Genomic DNA, 22,244 nt, shown 5'->3' with positions numbered 1-22,244 from the left:
ACAGAGGTGCTCTGAAATTTTCTAGTAGACACATTAAAAAATAAAAAGAAAAGGTGAAATTTTATTTAACTCAGTATGTCTAAACTAACATATTATCATTTCAACATATAATCATTCTAAATAAATTATTGAAGTGTTTCTTTTTTTTTAAGCTACATCTACCAAGTAGAGTATATAATGTACACTCACATCTCAATTCAGACTAGCCAAATTTCACATTCTCAGTAGCCACATGGGGCTAGTGGCTATCATATTGGACAGTGCAGGTCTAACTAATGATTAAATAATGGCAGAGATTTTCAGAGGCAGGACTTTGTAATCTTGTATGCATGATTTCATGTGTAAGTGGCAAGGAAACAAAAAGAACTAATATATTCTTTTTTGGTTTTTGGCAGAGAGGAACGAAGGGGATCTTATGACTATAGCCAAGATCGTACATATTATGAGAATGTTCGTACTCCAGGTACATATCCTGAGGATTCCAGACGGGACTATCCACCTCGAGGGAGAGAATTTTATTCAGAATGGGAAACTTACCAAGGAGACTACTATGAATCACGATATTATGACGATCCTCGGGAATACAGGGATTACAGAAATGATCCTTATGAACAAGATATTCGGGAATACAGTTACAGGCAAAGGGAACGGGAAAGAGAACGTGAAAGATTTGAGTCTGACCGGGACAGAGACCACGAGAGGAGGCCCATTGAACGCAGTCAGAGTCCAGTGCACTTGCGACGCCCTCAGAGTCCTGGCGCATCTCCCTCACAGTCAGAGAGGTTGCCAAGTGATTCTGAGAGGAGGATGTACAGCCGATCCTCAGACCGGAGTGGAAGCTGTAGCTCACTTTCCCCTCCAAGATATGATAAACTTGACAAATCTCGTTTGGAACGTTACACAAAAAATGAAAAGACAGATAAAGAACGAACTTTTGATCCCGAGAGAGTGGAAAGAGAGAGACGCTTAATAAGGAAGGAAAAAGTGGAAAAGGACAAAACGGATAAGCAGAAACGAAAAGGAAAAGTTCATTCCCCTAGTTCTCAGTCTTCAGAAACAGACCAAGAAAACGAGAGAGAACAGAGCCCTGAAAAATCAAGGAGTTCTAATAAACTGAGCAGAGACAAAGCTGACAAGGAAGGAATAGCCAAAAACCGCCTAGAACTCATGCCTTGTGTGGTTTTGACTCGAGTGAAAGAAAAAGAAGGGAAGGTTATTGATCACACTCCTTTGGAAAAGCTTAAAGCCAAGTTTGATAATGACACTGTCAAGTCTTCTGCCCTAGATCAGAAACTTCAGGTCTCTCAAACGGAGCCTGTGAAATCTGACTTGTCTAAACCAGAATCTGTTAGAATGAAAGTGCCAAAGGAAAAGGGGCTTTCAAGCCACGGAGAAGTGGTAGAAAAGGAAGGCAGGCTTAAACCCAGGAAGCACCTAAAACCAGAGCAGACTGCCGATGGGGTCAGCACTGTGGATCTGGAGAAGCTGGAAGCAAGGAAAAGGCGTTTTGCAGATTCCAATTTGAAAGCAGAAAGGCAAAAAGCAGAAGTCAAGAAAAATAGTCCAGAGATGGAGGATGCTCGGGTGCTTTTAAAAAAGCAGCCTGACATTTCATCTAGAGATGTCATTCTGCTGAGGGAAGGAGAGTCTGAAAGAAAACCTGTGAGGAAAGAAATTCTTAAAAGAGAATCTAAAAAAATAAAATTAGATAGACTTAATGCTGTTTCCAGCCCAAAAGACTGTCAGGAGCTTGCCAATATTTCTGTTGGAACTGGCTCAAGGCCCAACTCAGACCTGCAAGCAAGGCTAGGAGAACCAGTAGGTGAATCTGTGGAAAATCAAGAAATCCAATCAAAAAAACCCACTCCTTCAAAACCACAGCTCAAACAGCTGCAGCTATTAGATGATCAAGGACCAGAGAGAGAAGATATTAGGAAGAACCATTGCAGTCTTCGTGATGAAACACTTGAATGTAAATCAGGCCAAGAGAAACCACATTCAGTAAATACTGAAGAAAAAATTGGCATTGATATTGATCACACACAGAGTTACCGAAAACAAATGGAGCAGAGTCGTAGAAAACAGCAGATGGAGATGGAAATAGCCAAGTCTGAGAAGTTTGGCAGTCCTAAAAAAGATGTAGATGAATATGAAAGACGTAGTCTTGTTCACGAGGTCGGCAAACCTCCTCAAGATGTCACTGATGACTCTCCTCCCAGCAAAAAGAAGAGGATGGACCATGTTGATTTTGATATCTGCACCAAGAGAGAAAGGAATTACAGAAGTTCACGCCAAATCAGTGAAGATTCTGAAAGGACTGGTGGCTCTCCCAGTATCCGACATGGTTCTTTCCATGAAGAAGATGACCCCATAAGCTCCCCTAGGCTAATGTCAGTTAAAGGGTCTCCTAAAGTAGATGAAAAAGGTCTCCCCTATTCTAATATAACAGTCAGGGAAGAGTCCTTAAAGTTTAATCCTTATGATTCTAGCAGGAGAGAACAGATGGCAGACATGGCCAAAATAAAGCTAACTGTTTTGCATTCTGAAGATGAACTAAATCGCTGGGACTCTCAAATGAAACAAGATGCCGGCAGATTTGATGTGAGTTTCCCAAACAGCATAATTAAGAGAGACAGCCTTCGAAAGAGGTCCGTACGTGACTTGGAACCTGGTGAGGTGCCTTCTGATTCTGATGAAGATGCTGAACACAAATCCCACTCACCCAGGGCCTCTGCATTATATGAAAGTTCTCGATTGTCTTTTTTATTGAGGGACAGAGAAGACAAACTACGTGAGCGAGATGAAAGACTCTCTAGTTCTTTAGAAAGGAATAAATTTTATTCTTTTGCATTGGATAAGACAATCACACCAGACACTAAGGCTTTGCTTGAAAGAGCTAAATCCCTCTCTTCATCTCGAGAAGAAAATTGGTCTTTTCTCGATTGGGACTCCCGATTTGCTAATTTTCGAAACAACAAAGATAAAGAAAAGGTTGACTCTGCTCCAAGACCTATTCCATCCTGGTACATGAAAAAGAAGAAAATTCGGACTGATTCAGAAGGAAAAATGGATGATAAAAAAGATGATCATAAAGAAGAAGAACAGGAAAGGCAAGAATTATTTGCTTCTCGTTTTTTACACAGCTCAATCTTTGAACAAGATTCCAAGCGACTGCAGCATCTAGAGAGAAAAGATGAAGAACCTGACTTCATTTCTGGCAGGTTGTACGGGAGGCAGGCATCTGATGGAGCAAACAGCACAGCTGATTTGATTCAAGAGCCAGTAGTTCTTTTCCATAGCAGATTTATGGAGCTCACACGAATGCAACAGAAAGAAAAAGAAAAAGACCAAAAACCCAAAGAGGCTGAGAAACAGGAAGATACAGAGGATCATCCCAAGACCCCAGAATCTGCTTCTGAGACTAAAGAGTCAGAACTGAAAACTCCATCTTCTGTTGGGCCTCCTAGTGTCACAGTTGTAACGCCAGAGTCAGCAGCATCAGTGGAGAAGACAGCTGGTGAAAAAACAGAAGAGGTGTCTTCAGTGACAGAAGAGAAGACCATGGAGCCAGCCTCTGTCTCAGAAGAAGCAAAACCTGTATCTGAACTGGCTCCCATTGCTGTGGAGCAACCTGAACCAGTTGACTTGCCCCCAGGAGTGGACACCAAGAAAGATGCTGCCGGGACTCCTTCAGTTGTTGAAGAAAATTCATCAGTTGATCAGCTGCCTTATCTGGATGCAAAGCCTCCAACTCCTGGGGCCTCATTTTCCCAGGTAGAGATCACTGCAGATCCAGAGCCTGATAGTACCCAACCACTTTCAAATCCGACTCAGAAGCCTGAGGAAGCTGATGAGCCAAAAGTGGAGAAGCCAGATTCAACTGCTAATGTTGAGCCTAATGCAAATCAAAAAGCTGAAGTTGTTCCTGAGGTTCAGCCTCAAGCTGCTGAAGATATAGAGGTTGATCCTCCAGTTGCTGCAAAAGATAAAAAGCCAAACAAAAGTAAACGTTCCAAGACCCCCATTCAGGCAGCTGCAGCAAGTATCGTGGAGAAGCCTGTCACAAGGAAGAGTGAGAGGATAGATCGAGAAAAACTCAAGCGGTCCAATTCTCCGCGAGGAGAAGCACAGAAGCTCTTAGAATTGAAGATGGAGGCAGAGAAGATTACAAGGACTGCCTCTAAAAACTCAGCTGCAGACCCTGAACACCCTGAGCCAAGTTTGCCCCTCAGCCGAACAAGGCGCCGGAATGTAAGGAGTGTCTATGCCACCATGGGTGACCACGAGAGCCGCTCTCCAGTCAAAGAGCCCACCGAGCAACCGAGAGTGACAAGGAAGAGATTGGAGCGGGAGCTTCAGGAGGCTGCAGCAGTTCCCACTACCCCTCGGAGGGGAAGGCCTCCAAAAACACGCCGTCGAGCTGATGATGACGATGAGGCCGAGGCGAAAGAACCAGTTGAAACACTCAAACCAGCTGAGGGATGGAGATCCCCAAGATCCCAAAAATCAGTAGCTGCTGGTGGCCCACAAGGGAAAAAGGGGAAAAATGAACCAAAAGTTGATGCTGAACGTCCTGAGGCCACCACCGAGATGAGTCCCCAAGGAAACGTGAAAGAAAATAGCACAAAATCCAAGACTGATAAAGAAGAAGCAAGTACTGAACAGAAACGTGACAAAAAGGAAATTAGCACAGACAAAAATCCACCTGAAACCCCTCCAGTTGAAGTGGTGGAGAAAAAAACAGCCCCTGAAAAAAACTCCAAGTCAAAGAGAGGAAGATCTCGAAACCCTCGGTCAGCAGTGGACAGATCTGCAAATCTGAAAAATGTGGATGCCAATGCCAGTTCCGCTGTGGCTGCAGGCTCTGCAGGGCTGGCAGCAGAGAAGGAACCTGGGGTTGTGGCAGTCTCGCCTGAGAAGAGCGAGAGTCCCCAAAAGGAGGGTAGTTTATCATCCCAGTTGAACAGTGGTCCAGCTGATGCAGACAAGGAACCAGAGAAGGAAGATGTGCCTGCCTCTAAGCCGTCCCCAGAAGCCAAGCAGTTATCCAAGCAGATGGAGCTGGAGCAGGCCGTGGAGAACATCGCCAAGCTCACTGAAACGTCTGCCGCTGCAGCTTTCAAGGCGGCAGCCACAGATGCACCAGAGGGCCTTGCTGAGGACGGGAACAAGCCTGCACACCAAGCAAGTGAAACCGAACTGGCTGCGGCCATTGGTTCAATCATCAATGACATTTCTGGGGAGCCAGAAAACTTCCCAGCACCTCCACCTTACCCTGCAGAATCTCAGACAGGTCTGCAGCCCCATTCTCAAGTGCTGCAGTCTCCTGAGGAAGGAATGGAGCCTGAGACCGATGAGGCCGTATCTGGCATCTTGGAGACTGAGGCTGCTACAGAATCTTCTGGGCCACCAGACAGCACCCCTGACCCATCAGTGGGCTCAGCAGATACCAAGGAAGCCAGAGGGAAGAGCAGCGAAACGTCCCACCCAGTGCCAGAAGCCAAAGGATCGAAAGAAGCGGAAGTTGCTGTTGCTCGGAAAGACAAAGGGCGCCAGAAGACAACTCGATCCCGCCGCAAACGGAACACAAACAAGAAAACAGGGAGTACTGCAGAGACCCGTGTCCTGGCACCTGACCAAGTGCCAAGCACGAGTCCTGCTACAAGTGAGGGGACGACGGCACAACCCCCAGAAACTCCACAGGAAGAAAAGCAGAGTGAAAAGCCCCAGTCCCCTCTCCCTGAGTCCTGTGCTTCTGACCCAAGCAAGACTCCATCCGTGGAAAACTTGTCCCAAGAAAGCAGTGTTGAAGAAAAGACTCCAACCAAAGTGTCTGTGCTCCCAGACCCTCTCCCCCCATCGCAGCCCGTGCCCATGGAGGATGAGCCTCAGGCCAGATTCAAGGTGCATTCCATCATTGAGAGTGACCCAGTGACCCCGCCCAGTGACTCAAGCATACCTACCCCCACAATTCCTTCTGTAACTGCAGCAAAGCTCCCACCCCCTGTTGCCTCTGGGGGGATCCCACACCAGAGTCCCCCTACTAAGGTGACAGAGTGGATCACAAGGCAGGAGGAGCCGCGGGCTCAGTCCACCCCCTCTCCAGCTCTTCCCCCAGACACAAAAGCCTCTGACATCGACACCAGCTCCAGTACGCTGAGAAAGATCCTCATGGACCCCAAATATGTATCTGCCACGGGCATCACTTCCACAAGCGTCACAACTGCCATTGCTGAGCCTGTCAGTGCTGCCCCTTGCCTGCATGAGGCGCCACCCCCTCAAGTTGAATCTAAAAAGCCTCTTTTAGAAGAAAAACCAGCAAATCCAGTAACAAACACCTCCGATACACAGGCCTCAGAGGTTCTAGTAGCCACTGACAAAGAAAAGGTGGCTCCAGTCATTGCTCCCAAAATTACTTCTGTCATTAGCCGGATGCCTGTCAGCATTGATTTGGAGAATTCACAAAAGATAACTCTGGCAAAACCAGCTCCTCAAACCCTGACTGGCTTGGTGAGTGCGCTTACTGGCCTGGTGAATGTCTCCTTGGTCCCAGTGAATGCGCTGACTGGGCCAGTGAATGCCCTGAAAGGCCCTGTGAAGGGCTCAGTGACCACGCTGAAAAGTTTGGTGAACACTCCTGCGGGCCCCGTGAACGTCCTGAAGGGGCCAGTGAACGTTCTGACGGGTCCAGTGAACGTTCTCACCGCTCCGGTGAACGCCACTGTGGGCACCGTGAACACCGCCACGGGTGTGGTGAGTGCTGCTGCTGGGGCAGTGAATGCCGCCACAGGTGCAGTGACAGTCACATCAGGTGCGGTGACTGCTGCATCTGGTGGTGTGACTGCCACAACAACAGGTGCAGTGACTGTGACGGGCGCAGTGATTGCATCCTCAGCAAAGTGCAAACAGAGATCAAGCAGTAACGAAAATAGTCGGTTCCACCCAGGGTCTATGTCTGTAATTGACGACCGTTCGGCGGAAACAGGCTCTGGTGCTGGGCTGCGTGTGAACACTTCAGAGGGGGTTGTCCTTCTGAGCTATTCAGGGCAGAAGACTGAAGGCCCACAGCGGATCAGCGCCAAGATCAGCCAGATCCCTCCAGCGAGTGCAATGGACATTGAATTTCAACAGTCGGTATCCAAGTCTCAGGTCAAGCCTGATTCTGTCGCACCATCGCAGCCTCTGCCCAAAGGCCCTCCAGCTCCTTCGGGCTATGCAAATGTGGCCACCCATTCCACTCTGGTACTGACTGCCCAGACGTACAATGCATCTCCTGTGATTTCATCTGTGAAGGCTGACCGTCCATCCTTGGAGAAGCCTGAACCCATTCACCTCTCTGTGTCCACACCTGTCACCCAGGGTGGCACAGTGAAGGTTCTCACCCAGGGCATAAACACACCCCCAGTGCTGGTTCACAATCAGCTGGTTCTGACCCCAAGCATAGTCACCACTAATAAAAAGCTTGCTGACCCCGTCACCCTCAAAATAGAGACCAAGGTCCTTCAGCCAGCTAACCTGGGGTCCACTCTCACTCCCCACCACCCTCCTGCTCTGCCCAGCAAACTGCCTGCAGAAGTGAACCATGTCACCTCGGGGCCCAGTACCCCAACAGATCGAACTGTCTCCCATTTGGCGGCTACAAAGCCAGATGCACATTCTCCTCGACCCAGTGGACCTGTTCCATCTCCGTTCCCAAGGGCAAGCCACCCTAGCACCACCACATCCACTCCTCTCTCTACTAATGCCACAGTCATGTTGGCTGCAGGCATTCCTGTGCCTCAGTTCATCTCTAGCATACACCCAGAGCAGTCTGTCATCATGCCACCCCACAGCATCACCCAGACCGTTTCCCTTAGCCACCTGTCCCAGGGCGAGGTGAGAATGAACACACCCACGCTGCCCAGCATCACCTACAGCATCCGGCCAGAGACACTTCACTCTCCTCGGGCCCCACTGCAGCCCCAGCAAATAGAGGTCAGGGCCCCACAGCGTGCGGGCACACCCCAGCCAGCCACAGCTGGTGTGCCTGCCCTGGCCTCCCAGCACTCTCCAGAGGAAGAAGTACATTATCACCTCCCTGTCGCTCGAGCCACAGCCCCTGTGCAGTCAGAGGTGCTGGTCATGCAGTCTGAGTACCGACTGCATCCATACACCGTGCCCCGGGATGTGAGGATCATGGTGCATCCCCATGTGACGGCAGTCAGTGAGCAGCCCCGGGCAGCAGACGGGGTGGTGAAGGTGCCACCAGCCAGCAAGGCCCCTCAGCAGCCAGGAAAAGAAGCTGCCAAGACAGCAGATGCCAAAGCAGCCCCTGCCCCTGCCCCTCACGGTGAGGCCCGAATCCTCACAGTCACCCCCAGCAACCAGCTCCAGGGGCTGCCTCTGACCCCACCTGTGGTGGTGACCCATGGGGTGCAGATTGTGCATTCCAGCGGGGAGCTCTTCCAAGAGTACAGATATGGAGACATCCGTACGTACCACGGCCCGGCTCAGCTCACACACACACAGTTTCCTGCTGCTGCCCCCATTGGCCTGCCTTCCCGCGCCAAGGCTCCTGCTCAGGTGAGAGTGCCAAAAGTCACCGTTCTGGTCCAAATAATAGGTCAGGTGCCAGTCAGGTCCCTAAAATACGTGGCTAAGCTTAAAGAGCTTCCTGAATTTTGGGACGAAGGGAGCAGATCACAGCATGGAGAGCTGACGGACTTGGGAAAGTGCTCTTTGTAGGAACCTGTAGTGGTGGTCCCTGCTTGCGGGGGTCGGGGGACAGGGAATAGGTGACCTCGTTTTAGCAGAACTGTCAATCCTGAATGCCCGGGAGCATCACAGTCAGGCTAAAGCCCCTTCCCTGGGCCTGGCTGACAGGAGATGCCCTGCAGCTAACCCTGCCCAGGGCCCATGGCCAGTTAGTTGAGGGCACGATGTTGTGCTTAACAGATTCTGACTGTCCTTTTCTCTTCCTGCCCAACTCCAGGGCCCCCCTCCTGAAGGTGAGCCCTTACAGCCCACTCAGCCTGTGCAGTCTACACAGCCTGCCCAGCCCACACAGTCTACACAGCCTGCCCAGCCTGCGCAGCCCTCCCAGCTCAGCCAGCCAGGCCAGCCATCAAGCAGCAAGATGCCTCAGGTCTCCCAGGAGGCGAAGGGGACCCAGACAGGAGTAGAGCAGCCTCGCCTCCCAACCATACCTACAAACAGGCCAGCTGAGCCTCATGCCCAGGTTCAGAGGGCACAGGCGGAAGCAAGCCAGACCTCTTATCCTTCCCCCGTGTCGGTCTCTATGAAGCCTGACCTCCCGGCCCCTCTGCCTGCTCAGGCTGCCCCAAAGCAGCCGTTGTTTGTCCCCACAACCTCAGGCCCCAGCACCCCTCCAGGACTGGCTCTGCCGCATCCTGAAGCCCAGGCCACCCCGAAACAAGATTCCTCTCCACACTTGACTTCCCAGAGGCCTGTGGATATGGTCCAGCTTCTGAAGGTAAGCCTGGGCAGGGGTCTCCCCTACTGCCCTCCAAGCTGTGAGCTGTGTTAAATGTCCTAAGATCCCCGCTTGACTTAGACCGGCGAGCTGCTGCCTAGGGCCATGTCCAGCATGGCTCTGCTCTCCAGCCATGAGCTCACTATCCTGTTTGTTTCCCTGTGAGCAGAAGTACCCCATTGTGTGGCAGGGCCTGCTGGCCCTGAAGAATGACACAGCTGCTGTGCAGCTCCACTTCGTCTCCGGCAACAATGTCCTGGCCCATCGGTCCTTGCCCCTCTCTGAAGGAGGCCCCCCACTGAGGATTGCCCAGAGGATGCGGCTGGAGGCCTCACAGCTGGAAGGGGTTGCCCGAAGGATGACGGTAAGGCTCAGGCCCAGGTGAGCAACTGTCCCACCCACAGGGATGGAAGTGATGGGTGACCTCCACCTGCCTGTCTCCTTGGCTTATCATGGGGTGCAGTAATGGCTTTTTTTTTTTTTTGAGGAAGATTAGTCCTGAGCTAACATCTGCTGCCAATCCTCCTCTTTTTGCTAAGGAAGACTGGCCCTGAGCTAACACCCATGCCTATGTTTCTCTACTTTATATGTGGGACGCCTGCCACAGCATGGCTTGCCAAGTGGTGCCACGTCGGCACCCGGGATTGGACCCGGCGAACCCCGGGCCGCTGAAGCGGAATGCGTGCTCTTAACCACTGCACCACCAGGGTCGGCCCTGCAGTAATGGCATTTTTGAAGTGGTTGATGAAGGTCATGTTGTCTCCACTGGGGGTGTAAAATGTCTCTAGACCCAGAAATAAGGTGCTTTTTCATTCAACAAACATGAGGGTGGACTTTGTCATCTCAGAGGTAGGGACTTTTGTGGATTTAGGAGTCAACTCCCCTGGGTTGGGCAGGCCTCCGTGTGGGCTGCTGTTTTGGGAGGAGGCCCCTGATCACTGATAGCTGCCTCTGCCCCAGGTGGAGACAGATTACTGTCTGCTGCTGGCTCTACCATGTGGCCGAGACCAAGACGACGTCGTGAGCCAGACCGAGTCCCTCAAGGCTGCCTTCATCACCTACCTGCAGGCCAAGCAGGCGGCAGGGATCATCAACGTTCCCAACCCTGGCTCCAATCAGGTCAGCCCACTGTCCAGTGTCCTTCCTCGGTGCACACACCCGTGGGGCTGGTCTCGGCTAGTCAGGCAGTCTGAGTAACCTGGTGGCATTGGCTCCCAGTGCCAACTAGAGTAGTCCAGTAAAGTTTCCTAGACAAGGTCGGCAAAAGGGCATTCCAGATAGAGAAAACAAACAGAGCGTATGGGTGAGGCTGCCATTGCCCATCCTGGAGACAGTGAAGGGACAGCTGAGACAGCAGAGGTTTCTCTTTAGCTTAGTGATACAGAAAAGGTTCATGTTGGTTTTCTGACACCTCCTAGTTTTCTTACGGTAGACAAAATCATGGAGACATTAGCTGGGCCTCCTCAGGGCCCCTAGTTGGAAATGTTTAAAGGAAGAATGGTGGTGGGGTGGGTGATGTGAAGACAGGGGTCCCACTTCTCTCTCCCGTCGTCCCCTTCTCCAGCCCGCCTATGTGCTGCAGATCTTCCCGCCCTGCGAGTTCTCCGAGAGTCACCTGTCCCGTCTGGCCCCTGACCTCCTTGCCAGCATCTCCAACATTTCTCCCCACCTCATGATTGTCATTGCCTCTGTGTGAGCCACTGAATGGTCACCACTCAGTGTATTTTCCCGAGGCTCTGCAGCAAAAAATACAAAGGATAACCCAGCCAAGTGGAGGAAGAAGCTGCCGAAGGGACAGACTCCACTGCCGGACGCCAGCCTCGCCCTCCTGTCCGCCCGCCCGCCCCGGCCGGGCAGGCCCTCTGGGCAGTGGTGCTGCTGCCTGTATGTTTACATGACGTTTAACCCAGGACAGACCGCCAGCCGATGGGCTCGCAGACACCTCGGGGCTGGGTTTCTCCTCTTTTGGGAGAAAAGGAACATGGCAGTGGAATTAATTTTTTTGTTGTTTTTGTTTTTAAGAAACAAGAAAACAGAACTGCCTTTGCACTAAATTAGTGACTTGGACTTTTGCACAGTGAAGACAGGCTGTGGCACTCTGGACTCTAATGCAGGACTTCAGACTTCTGCTGAAACCTTGGGGTCAAGGAACATTTCATTGGGTTGTTTTGTCCCCACCCCTCCCTCCCTTGCTCATTTGGATGTGTCACCTTTCTTAATTCTCCTGCTGCCACCATCTCTGATTCACCTGGGATGTACAGTTTACAATCGAAAACGAGCAAACAGGATTTCCTTTCTTGGTGGGATACGCAGAACTTGGGATGTGTGTATATATAAATATATAATATATATAAATATATATAATACTGACTTAAAAAATCAAATTCCCCTGACATACATTTTTTTTAATCTGTGCCAAAAATGTGTTTTCAGAGAAAATCTTATTTTCATACTCAGACTTTGTATTGTCACTCATTTGTATAAGTGCGCTTCGTTACAGCACGGGCCCTGCCCCCGCGATTTGGAAGTGTCACACACACAAAAAAAAGACTGTACAAAAAGACTGGCTTCCCCTGTTCCTTTTACCTTGACCTCTCCCCCAACTTCCTAACACTTATTAATTTATGAAACTTTTTCTCAGCGCAGTTTTGTTTTGTGTGTCCATTGGATTACAAACTTTATTAAAAAATACAAAACACATCAAGTGTGGATGTGATTGTCACCTGGGTGGGAGGACCAAGTGTCCTCAGCTTGTAGGAGCAGCTGGCCCTCATCCCACTTTTGCTTGCTTTCTCACCCCCCACCACCAAATCTGTATATGGAACCTAGTTCCTTTCTGCCACTTAATCCTCCCCAAGGATTATTTTATCTTCTACAAAATGAGATTTTCATCACAGACTGAACTTAAACCATTTTTCAATACTGTGGTGTAAATATCTGTGACACTTCAAGGTCCTGATTGATTCTTGGGTGATGTGGAAGGCACTTCAGTTTGGATACAGAATAAAAACCACCCCCACGCAAACTCAGAAGCATCTTAAGCAAGCTGTGGTGCCTTGCCTCTTCCCCTGCCTCCTCCGGTAGGGTGCAGGCTGGCCCTGCAGCAGCAGCAGTGGCGGAGCCTGGCCTGATGGTGCTCCTGCAGCTGCCTTTAGACAGGAGGGTGGGGTGGTGGGCCAGGCTTTCCCAGCTGGACCACTACAAGCCTGGCCGGGGGCGGGGTGTGTGTGTGTGTGTGTCAGAAACACAGAGACCACAGAGTTGTTCTCACTTGCAATATTATCCATCGGGCTCCTCCACACACTACACTCTGGGTGTGAGAAGATGGTGCCATCTCTGAGTGAGGGGTTACAGCTGCTGGGGGTGAACTGTGTGGAAAAGGGGCAGCGACGGCATCTCCTCTCCCTGCTGACCTGAGTAAGAATGAGCTCCTCCATGGCCCCGGCCTGCTGCTCCTCATTTCAGCAGTGCTGTGTCTCCCACCTCCCCATCAGCTCATTCCTGACCCTCCAGGTCCTCAGCCTGGTGGTAGAGACACCAATGATTCAGGGTACGTAAATGTTCCAAAGGATGGCACTGGCTTGGCCTCGAATACTCAGGCTGGGTTACTGTTAGGCAAGTGTGGAGTCCTCTTGCTTCCCCAGGCCCAACAGAAGCAAGCACGTGGCCTGTTGGGCCTGGTGCCCTCTGCCTACCTTGCTGCTCTGGCTGAATGAGTCCCTGAGCTGGGCCCTCTCTTGGTTGCCTGGATCCTGGTAAGTAGTTGTGGCCAGCCCCTGCTGACCCAGCTCCCAACCCCCTGGGCAGAGGGGAAGCAGGGTCCTAAAGCTGAATAGATGAGAAGCCCAAAGAGGAGACTGGATGAGAGGGTGGGGCATGTGGAGCTGTGCTCTCTGGCCACACCCAGACTTGGGGCAAAGAAGCCAGCTTGCTTCTAGACAGGTCCCGGGGCTGCAGTTCCATTCCAAAGGAGGGACAGCCTGGCGTTCCTAAGCAGCAGCTCTCTGCCAGCTGGTCCCTGGCTGGAGCAGCCCTTCCATGGCATCAGCCACAGCTGCCAGCTCCCCATCCCACCCCATAGGGAGCTATAGGCAGCATTAGAAAATAATCGAATTTATTCTCTCTAGGGAATGGGGCCACCCCTCTCAGTCTAGGGTGGCATCCATCCTTAAATAAACAGTCAGGACAGGAGATGCCTGCTCACTCGGCAGGCGGTGGACATTCAGGAGCTGTGGGCGGCGTCTCTGCCAGAGCAGGCTGGCCGTCGGCCCCATCCCGAGGGCGGAAGACCAGCTCCCCAGCCTGCAACACCTGCCCGGCTGGCCACGTGCTGCCTGGCCCGTACTGCTGGTAGAAGTCCGCATCTGTCTGGAACATGACCAATGCCTGGGCCGTGTGGATCCGCACGTGCTGAGCCAGGCTGTTGGCATCCAGGAACTTGTCCCCACAGGAGTCACAGGCATAGAGGATGTGGGTGTTGGGGTCTGTGGGAGTTGGGGGCTGTGGTGAGGATAGGAAGGACCCTTGGGGCCCACCAGCTTTCACGCCCTGGGTGGCCCTGCTTACCTTCTTCCTGCACTTGCTTCACAGCCTTGCTGATCTCAGCTTTCAGTACTTCTGTCTCATCGGCAGTCACCGCAGCCCCCACCGGTACCACTGGGGGCAGAATCAGCAGGGCCTGAGGCCAGAGGCACCTGCCCCATTGTTGCCACCCCAGAGGCAAAGTACCCATGACCACCCTCTGCTGCCCGGAGCCCGCACCTGTGAGCTGAGTGACAGCTGTTGCTGCCAGTGCCTCGGTGGCCAGCGTGACCATGTCATCAACAGTGACCACGCTGACCTCACCACCCTCCTCTGGCTCCAGGATTTTGATGCCTGCCTTCCCCTGGTGCACGGTCTTCACGTGGGAACGCAGATTGTCCACCCGGTTGAAGCCACGACCGCACTTGTCACAGAGGTAGGGCTTCTCTCCTGGGGGAGGAGGCAAGGTTCTCGCCTGCCATTGGGGAGGGGGGGACCTCAGTGGCCTCCAGCTTCCCCGGCAGCCCTGTCTTTTCCAGCAAGTGCTCTGGGGCGGCTACCAGAGCTGCACAGAAGACTCTAGTGGCCACTGCACCTTATGGAAGCTCTAAGAAAATGGGGTCCTCATGTGAATCGAACTTCCTTCAAGGCCACCTGTAGCAAGTGCCAGCACTCAAGGCTGGGGTCTGGGGGTACCTCCCTTCCCAGCAGTCCCACCGAGAGCAGGGTTTGGGAAGGGACAGATGGGCGGGGGGCACACGCTCACCAGTATGGATAATGATGTGCTTGGAGAGGTCCCCCACGTTCACGAAGGCCTTGCTGCACACGCTGCACTTGTGCGGGCGGATGTTGTCATGGTGGCGAATGTGATTGGCCAACTGGCTGGACTGGACAAATCTGCAGGGCCACAGAGGGAGGGGCTCGCACTGAGCTGCCCAAGCCTGGGGCCAGGGGAGCGGGGCTGGGCCTCCTGCCTCATCTTCTAGGCTGGAGAGAACTCCTGGGGCATATGCCGGGGCTAGGACGGCCGTCTGCCTAGCTCCCAACCGAGCCCTAAGTTTGTTTCTGACCCCTTCACCATGCAGAGTGCCAGGGACCCCACAGCACCCCGGGCATGGGTGGGATGGATGGGGCAGGACCTCTTGCCACAGCGTTCGCAGACATAAGGCTTCTCCCCAGTGTGCTGGCGCACGTGGGCGATGAGGGAGCTGGCCTGGGTAAAGGCCTTGCCGCACATCACGCACTGGCATGGTTTCTCACCTGGGGACGGGACAGCAGAAGGTGTTAGCACCTACTTCTCCTCCCCACATGCCTTCCCCAGCCCCAGGCACCACCGGGCTTGCTCACCCACCCGTGTGGATACGGACGTGCCGCTGCAGAGCGCCAGGGTCAGCAAACTGCCGCTGGCAGTGGATGCACACGTAGGGCTTCTCCCCACTGTGGATCCGAAGATGCCGCTTGAGGTTCCCTGGGGCAAGACCAAGGGAGGCCGTGGCATGAGGCACCACTAGGTGGCTGAGGAGCAGAGGGGCGTGAGGGCAGCCAGGGCAGCCCCGGCCCTACCTGAGGTGGTGAACTGCTTCCCACACTCTCGGCACTTGAGGGGCCCATCCGCGATGTGGATCTTCAGGTGGGCCTTCAGATTCCCCACCTGTGCCCAGGAAGGGGGTCAGAAGGGCCACCCCATAGAACTGGGCCTCGGGCTGCAGCAGCCCCTCCCAATGCGAACAATTGATTCTCGGTCCTCCCAGGGGCCTGTGGATGGCTCCATCCTTCGAGGCCAATGGAAGGTTCCAGATCCCAGCAGTGAAAGGGAAAACCACTCCACTCCAGTTCTTTCCAGCCCGAACCCCACCCTGATTCAACCTGCTGCCCCAGTTTCCTCAGCAGAGCAGTCCAGAGCTCCGTCCAGGGCAGGGTCACTTTCTACTCAGCCACCACCACCTACTTTTTCCCACTGAGCCTGTCTCTCCTGAGACAAAGCTCCTCCCCCACCCCAGCCTGCAAGGGCCCGGATGCCTGGGCGCTGCCCGTGGGCTCGCTCCCGCGAGGGTCTGCACACCTGGTTGAACTTCTTGTCGCAGTGTGGGCACTTGTGCTCCTTGTCGGTGTCGTGGGTCTCCAGGTGGCGCATCTTGGAGGTGGGGTCGGAGAAGGACCGGCCGCAGTAGTCACACTGGTAGGGCTTCTCGCCGCTGTGCACCAGCTGGTGCCGCTTGAGGTTGCCCGAGGTGGTGAAGAGCTTGCCGCAGTCCTCGCAGCGGTAGCGCGCCTCGCCCGAGTGCCGCTTCTTGTGCAGGTTCAGCAGGCTGATGAGCCGGTAGCTCTTGCCGCACTCCTCGCAGCCATAGGGCTTCAGCGGGCTGGTGGTCAGGAGGCGACAGGGAGAGGAGGGGTCGCTGGGTTCCAAAGAGGGCCGGGGTGGGGGGCGAGGAGGCCAGGGCCTGGGGCGCCGTACCTGTGAGTCTTCTCGTGGGCCTTGCACGCAGCCGGGTCGGAGAAAGCCTTGTTGCACTCCCGGCAGGAGAAGGGCTTCTCCCCCGTGTGGATGCGGATGTGCCGCTTGAAGTTCCCTGTGTGCGTGAACTCCTTCCCACAGTCCTACAGGGTGCAGCGGGGAGGCGTGAAGGGGCTGCGGGGGGGTTGGGGTGGGGGGGGCGGGGTAGGACAGAGGCCAGCACCCCCTGCAGGCCGCACCTCACACTTGTGGATGACGGAGCCATAGGCCTTGGACTCCGTGCGGTCGCCGTAGGTGCCCGAGCGCAGGCCCCGGGCCTCCGCCCCGAGCTCCTGGCCCGAGTCCGTGCTCGCTGACTCCTCGCTCTCCTCAGGAGCCTCCCCCTTCTGCTGCTGCGGCCCCTCTTCCTTGACGGCAGCTGGCGCGGCACCCTCCTCCTCCAGCTCTTCTCCCTTCCTGGCTGGCTCCACCTCCATTTCTGCGATGAGAAGGGCGGGCACTGAGGCACCTGAGAGGGTGAGAAGGGGCCTCCAAAGAGCCATGACCTCAGAGCCAGGCAAATGCCAGGAAGCCAACCTGGCAACTGGCCAAGTCAGGCCTAGGGCTGTCTCATCTCTCACACCCCCCTCTCTCTGCATGGGCACCTAGTAGGGGCCCAGCAGTGTCCGGGAGTCACTAATATATGGTCTCCAGCAACAGCCAGAGGAAGTACCAGTGGTCTTGCCGACTGGGACATTCGCTGCTTGGAGGATGCAGGTGGGCCTCAGTCCAGCCGAGGCCCCAGCTGCCTGCACAGTGGGAAGGGTGCTGTCAGCGAACAAGCAGTGGGGCCGGTGCTGTGGGTACTCAGTGCCGGGAAGCAGCAGAAGGGCCACTGCCGCATCAACGACGCTTCTGTGCTAACAGCATGGCCAGGGTGCACAGCACTAGCAACTGATGTCAAAATTCGAGAATGAGAAAAGATGACATCGGCCCAAAGGCTAAAGTGAAAGGGTGGCTCAGAGCGGGATCAGCTGGAGGTAGGAGGAGAGGGACCCTGGGGGGATGTGTGAGTTAGGGCTGGCCCTGGCTGGCGGGGGGTACCTTGCTCCGAGCTCTCTGACAAGGCCGCCTCGGCTTCAGCAGCAGCCATGCCACTCGTGGGGTCAGGCTTGAGCTCCACGGGTGGCGGCTCCCGGGGGGCATCAGCCTTCTCCGTCTGTTCTGCACCTAGGGTAGGGGTTTGGGGACACCGAGGGTGGATTGAGACCCTCTGTCCAGGGGCTGGATGGCTCTTCTGGACCAGGTCCCTGGCAGTGGCTGTGGTCTGGGAGTGGGCGTGGTGGGGGTGGGGGTAGGACATCCAAGTTCAGGCTGCTTGTGCCTCTGCTCTGGCTGGAACAGACGCTCCAGAACAATGGGTCATCTGGGTGACTGGAGCTCAAGGGGTACAGTTGCCTGCGCCACCCTCCCTCCCTCCCCGAGGAGCCTCCTGAGAAAGCCCCTTACTGCACTGGGGCCCAGGCTGCTGGGTGACAACTGGGCAGCCAGCTGGGTCCTCAGCATCACAACTCACCACTGGCCGCGCTCTCGGCCTGGCCGCCTCGCTCCTCTTTGGGCTCTCTGCCTGGGCCCGTGGGTGGACTGCTTCCGGCCGGGTCTAGCTCACTCAGCATGGTGGCAGCAGCCTTTTCCTCTTTGGCTCTCTTGTCCCCTCCTGGAGATGGAAGAGGACAGACCTGCCGTTTCCCATCAAGTGCCCACCACCTGGAGGGGTGAGGGGGCCCAGCACTTGCTACTCTTCGGGGTCCTCCCGGGGGTGCATCTAAGTAGTGGTTTGTTGGTTTGTTCATTCAACCAGTTATGCACAGGGCGCCTACTGCACAGGCTGCTGGCGGGGCACAGGACACAGCAGCCACAGACTAGCTGGGGAGACAGACCTCACACACGCAACGAGGACGCTGACAAGATGCCAGTGCTAGGAGGAGAGGGGCATGGCTCTCTGCACATGCAGTGCAAGGACTCTGGCCCACCCCAGTACCAGGGCCTTTCGGAGGGGGTCAGGGGAGCAGAGGGAGGGGCCAGGGAGAGGAGAGCTGCAGGAGAGGCAGACCCCATGTGCAAAGGCCTCGAGGCAGGCACGGCTCCCCGGCTCTCTCGGGCAGCAGCACACACAGGGAACTGGCGGAAGGCAGGGAGGGGCAGGCAGAAGAGCCCTGAGAGGCCTTTCTCACACTCTACTGCAGCTAATCCTCACCAGCACCCACAACGCAGGCAAGGCCAGATGAGGAAACTGAGACTCAGAGAGGTGACACAGAGAGTCAGAGGCAGAGCCCCTATCAAAAGCCACCTGCTAAGGCAAAAGCCTACCAATAATCTTACCTTCCATGGCTGAGACCTCTGTATTCTCCCCAGGGCTGGCGGCCAGCTCAGCAAGTGACTTGAGGGCATGGCAGGCTGTGATGATGTCCTGCATCTGCAGGAAGCTGGCCACAGCCAGCACATCGTCCACGTTCTCAGAGCTCAGGCTCAGCTTGGCTGTGTACATAAACTCCAGCACCTGCCCCAGGCCTGCCAAGGACAGACAGCCATCACAGACCCACCTCAAGGCCTGGCACCAGCAACCTGCCCAGCTGCTCCACTCAGAGGCAGGAGCCAGGGCTTTGTGAAAAGCAGAGGGGCAGGCCACCATCTCCCCATCTCCTGTGCTGGCGGAGAGGTGGGCAACCTGGGGATTCTCAGCCAGACAACAACCTCCAAAAAGAAGAACACCCACAGAGGACAGAAGGTGTGAACCTCCACCCTGCATGAAGACAGAGGGTGTGGGTGTTCGCCCTCAATGGAGGACGGGGGCGGGGGATGCTTGCCCGACACAGAGGACAGAGGGTGTAAACGCCTACCCTGCACAGAGAAGAGGGCTGAAGGGAGGACAGAGGATATGAACATCCACCCTGCACGGAGGACAGGAGGTGTGAATGCCTGCTCTGCACAAAAGATAGAGGGTGTGAACACCTGCCCTGCACAGAGGACAAGTGGGTGTGAACACCTGCCTTGCAGGGAAGATAGAGGGTGTGAAAGTTCACCCTGCAAAGAGGACAGAGGGTATGAGCCAAGAGTGTGAACACCTGCCCTGCCTGAAGGACAGAGGGTGTGAACATCTACCCTGCATAGAGGACAGAGGGCGTAAATGCCCAACTGTACACTCTGTACCCAACTACTAGACTTCACTGCCAGATGACACTCCAACCAGAGTGTGCCAGCACCAGCTTTCAGCAGGGCTCTGCTGCAAACTCTCTATCTGACCTTCAGGCCAGTCACCTGACCTCTTTGGGTCTCAGTTTCCACAGCTGTAAAATGGGGGAACAACACGTTGCCCCGACCTTCTCACGGCATGTCACGCCATTCTGGTTGGGAGCCCAAATCTAGGACCAGTTCCTTCCTCAATCCCAAGGCCTTCCTGACACCCCTCCTGGCCCGAACCCTTGCCGTCTCCATCATGGTGAGCACTGGAAGGGGGTTCAGGACTGACTCAACAATGAAAAGGGACCGGGGGGCTCTGAGCCCACCTGTTCTCTGCCCCTCTTGATGAGCTTGTCCCATGTTCACTCCAGCCTGGAGCTTACCATGAACTCTTCCTGCCAGTTGTCCCTTACCACCCTGCTCCCTGTCAAAAAGTGCCCCCAAACATGCTAGGAACTTGCTACTCTGCTCATGGCCAGAGGCCTGTGTGGGAGGTCCGGCACACCTCACTGCTTGAAGGTGCTGCTCCCAGGAGGGCAGGAGCTGTGTCAGGACCTTGCATGGCACAGGGCCAACTACAGCTTCTGGCTCTCAACAAGCTCGGCCCTGGACCCAGCGGGGTACCTGCCGCGTTACTGATGTCCAGGTGCACCACATCCTTCTGGTCCACGAAGAGCATCTTGAAGTACTCGCTGCAAGCCGCCAGCACTGCTTTATGGGCCTTAAAGTCGACGCCGTCCACCACAAAAGTGCAGTCACACAAAAGCCCCAGCTGCCGCTGCTGGTTCAGCTGCTCCAAGACATGCTGGCTGTGCTGGGGAAAATCCATGGCTGGGGAAAGCCAAAGGGCCTGCGTGTTAGCACCGAGAGGACACCAACCACCTCGACAGTCAACCCCGAAACTCCCGGGTGAGCAATGTGGGGAGACAGGGAGAATTAACACCAGTCCACAAAGGGCAGAGAACTCTGGATACCCTCAGCAAGCCAGGACCGGCCAGCAGCTCCCAGCTTCCCGGGTTTACTGGCCAGGAAAGTTCCAAAAACCAGAAAGCATCAAGGGACCAACAAACAGCCACCTTTGTGTCTTGCCAGGGAACGACATTAGACAGTAAAAAGATAAACACAAAACACTGATTACTGTCAGCATTTCAAAAAAAAGACATGGTCAGTTTAACATTTTTTATAAAAAGAATGCATGACATAATCTTAGAAAAAGGACAGATCTTTCAGTTAGACACATTTGGCTTTATGAAAACCTTCTTATTTTGTTCTTATGTCTCTCCTGTCATGCACAGGTGAAATATGCCTTTGGAAGGCAATGTTTCAGCTCCAGCATTTCAGGCATCGGGCCCTCTCCCGCTGCACCCACAGCGCTTGGCACGAGTTTCCCTGTCCACTGGCAAAGCCCTGCCCTCAAGGGCAGGGATCCACCCCTCCCTCTCCCCACCCCCCTTTCTCTGATTCATGGGTTCAAGGAACTACATAAGTTGAGGAGTCCGCTGCCCCTAGAAACCTCTCCAGGCTGTCCCTGGAGAAAGAATGAACTCTGATCCTGACCCCAAGAGCTGCTGGCCTGGCCTCAGTTTCTCTGTCAAAGGCCTCAGTTAATGCTGGAAATCCCACAACCGTCTCAAGTAAACAGGCTCAGAAAGATCCCATGGCCTGAGCCGAACAATCCTGACCTGCACAAGCCACGACTAAGTAAGTGTCTAAGTCAGCTCCCCTCCTCCCAGAACCACACCAGAGTCAGTCTCAGCATCAGCATTTTCTAGGGAAAATAAGCAGGCCCTCCTTTGGAGAAACAACCAATTTCACAATAAAAGTAAACGTCCATTCCTGGGACCACATTACACAGATCCAACAGGGTGAGGCCATCACGTCCTGGCCCAGGATCTGAAAAGTGGCAGTGGTCTCTCTGCCAGCTCTTCCAGAACCTCTTCTCTGAGGGCCGGGTCTGCTCAGAGCTGCCCCAGGCTGTTTCTGAGGAGATGAGAGTGACACTTTGGGGATCTCAGCCTCTAGGTTTCAGCAGCCCCTCACTGGCTCCAGCTGTTCCCTTGTTACGTCAGCCTCCTGGGGGTGAGTCACCGTGCTGCAGCTCTGGAGCCGCAGTGACCATGTATGGCTGTCTGGCTGTGACGAACCGCAGCGAAAGCCACGCCCCTACGCATGTGGCTTAGCCAGCACGGGTCAGTTTTGAAGGGTGCAAAACCCAGCCGCCCGTGGTGTCTGGAAACTTTTCAAAAGTAGGGGTATGCAGTTGCTGAGCTGGGGGAAGTCGCTGGGTGGATGGGCAGGGCTCCATCAAGTAAGCGAACGTGGCACGTTGGCAGCGGGCCATGCGCCACAAAGTGCAGGCCTCTGAGTGATGGGTTCAGAGTTGTGGCTGGTGGGAACCTAGAAACACCTTTTCCCTTCCTCCAACATCTCCAGGCTGTCCGTTGGTCCCAGCCTCCAAACACAAGCTCCCAGACAAAGGCACGGCTTCTGGGATCTCTGAGTTATATCATAAGTGCCTGTGGCTAGAGCTCTTCAGCATTAGCAAAGAAGAGCCAGAAGCCACCCCTGGAGTCA

General features: G+C 54.4%; 2 protein-coding genes across 23 annotated transcripts in view; one reads left to right on the top strand and one right to left on the bottom strand.

The window, feature by feature from the left end:
• SPEN (spen family transcriptional repressor) overlaps positions 1–12,172 on the top strand; it is an 87,444-nt gene extending 75,272 nt beyond the window's left edge. For all 14 annotated transcript variants that reach the window (XM_070260909.1, XM_070260906.1, XM_070260905.1 and 11 more), the window contains 5 exons: positions 396–8,562; positions 8,972–9,472; positions 9,642–9,836; positions 10,433–10,591; positions 11,037–12,172. In XM_070260909.1, coding sequence (XP_070117010.1) covers positions 396–8,562; positions 8,972–9,472; positions 9,642–9,836; positions 10,433–10,591; positions 11,037–11,168 — 9,154 coding nt within the window. In that variant the 3' untranslated portion in view covers positions 11,169–12,172. The remainder of the gene's footprint in view (positions 1–395; positions 8,563–8,971; positions 9,473–9,641; positions 9,837–10,432; positions 10,592–11,036) is intronic.
• A 1,397-nt stretch (positions 12,173–13,569) lies between these two features.
• ZBTB17 (zinc finger and BTB domain containing 17) overlaps positions 13,570–22,244 on the bottom strand; it is a 33,045-nt gene continuing 24,370 nt past the window's right edge. Inside the window, exons 3-16 of one of the 9 annotated variants that reach the window (XM_001489121.6) lie at positions 20,295–20,501; positions 18,813–19,001; positions 18,007–18,147; positions 17,535–17,660; positions 16,691–16,929; positions 16,452–16,594; positions 16,056–16,356; positions 15,557–15,644; positions 15,345–15,461; positions 15,133–15,253; positions 14,760–14,890; positions 14,234–14,443; positions 14,039–14,128; positions 13,570–13,956 (exon numbers count right to left, since the gene is read on the bottom strand). In XM_001489121.6, the coding sequence (XP_001489171.1) occupies positions 13,673–13,956; positions 14,039–14,128; positions 14,234–14,443; positions 14,760–14,890; positions 15,133–15,253; positions 15,345–15,461; positions 15,557–15,644; positions 16,056–16,356; positions 16,452–16,594; positions 16,691–16,929; positions 17,535–17,660; positions 18,007–18,147; positions 18,813–19,001; positions 20,295–20,499 (2,385 nt within the window). In that variant the 5' untranslated portion in view covers positions 20,500–20,501 and the 3' untranslated portion in view covers positions 13,570–13,672. Of the gene's footprint in view, positions 13,957–14,038; positions 14,129–14,233; positions 14,444–14,759; positions 14,891–15,132; positions 15,254–15,344; positions 15,462–15,556; positions 15,645–16,055; positions 16,357–16,451; positions 16,595–16,690; positions 16,960–17,534; positions 17,661–18,006; positions 18,170–18,812; positions 19,002–20,294; positions 20,502–22,244 lie in introns of all 9 variants that reach the window. The other 8 variants (XM_070260919.1, XM_070260921.1, XM_014737619.3 and 5 more) reach the window with 8 other exon arrangements.

Source organism: Equus caballus, chromosome 2, assembly GCF_041296265.1.
Source record: "Equus caballus isolate H_3958 breed thoroughbred chromosome 2, TB-T2T, whole genome shotgun sequence".
In the NCBI taxonomy this organism is placed as follows: Eukaryota; Metazoa; Chordata; class Mammalia; order Perissodactyla; family Equidae; genus Equus; species Equus caballus.
The sequence above is the reverse complement of the archived record's forward strand: the minus strand, read 5'-3'. Positions and strand labels throughout refer to the sequence as shown.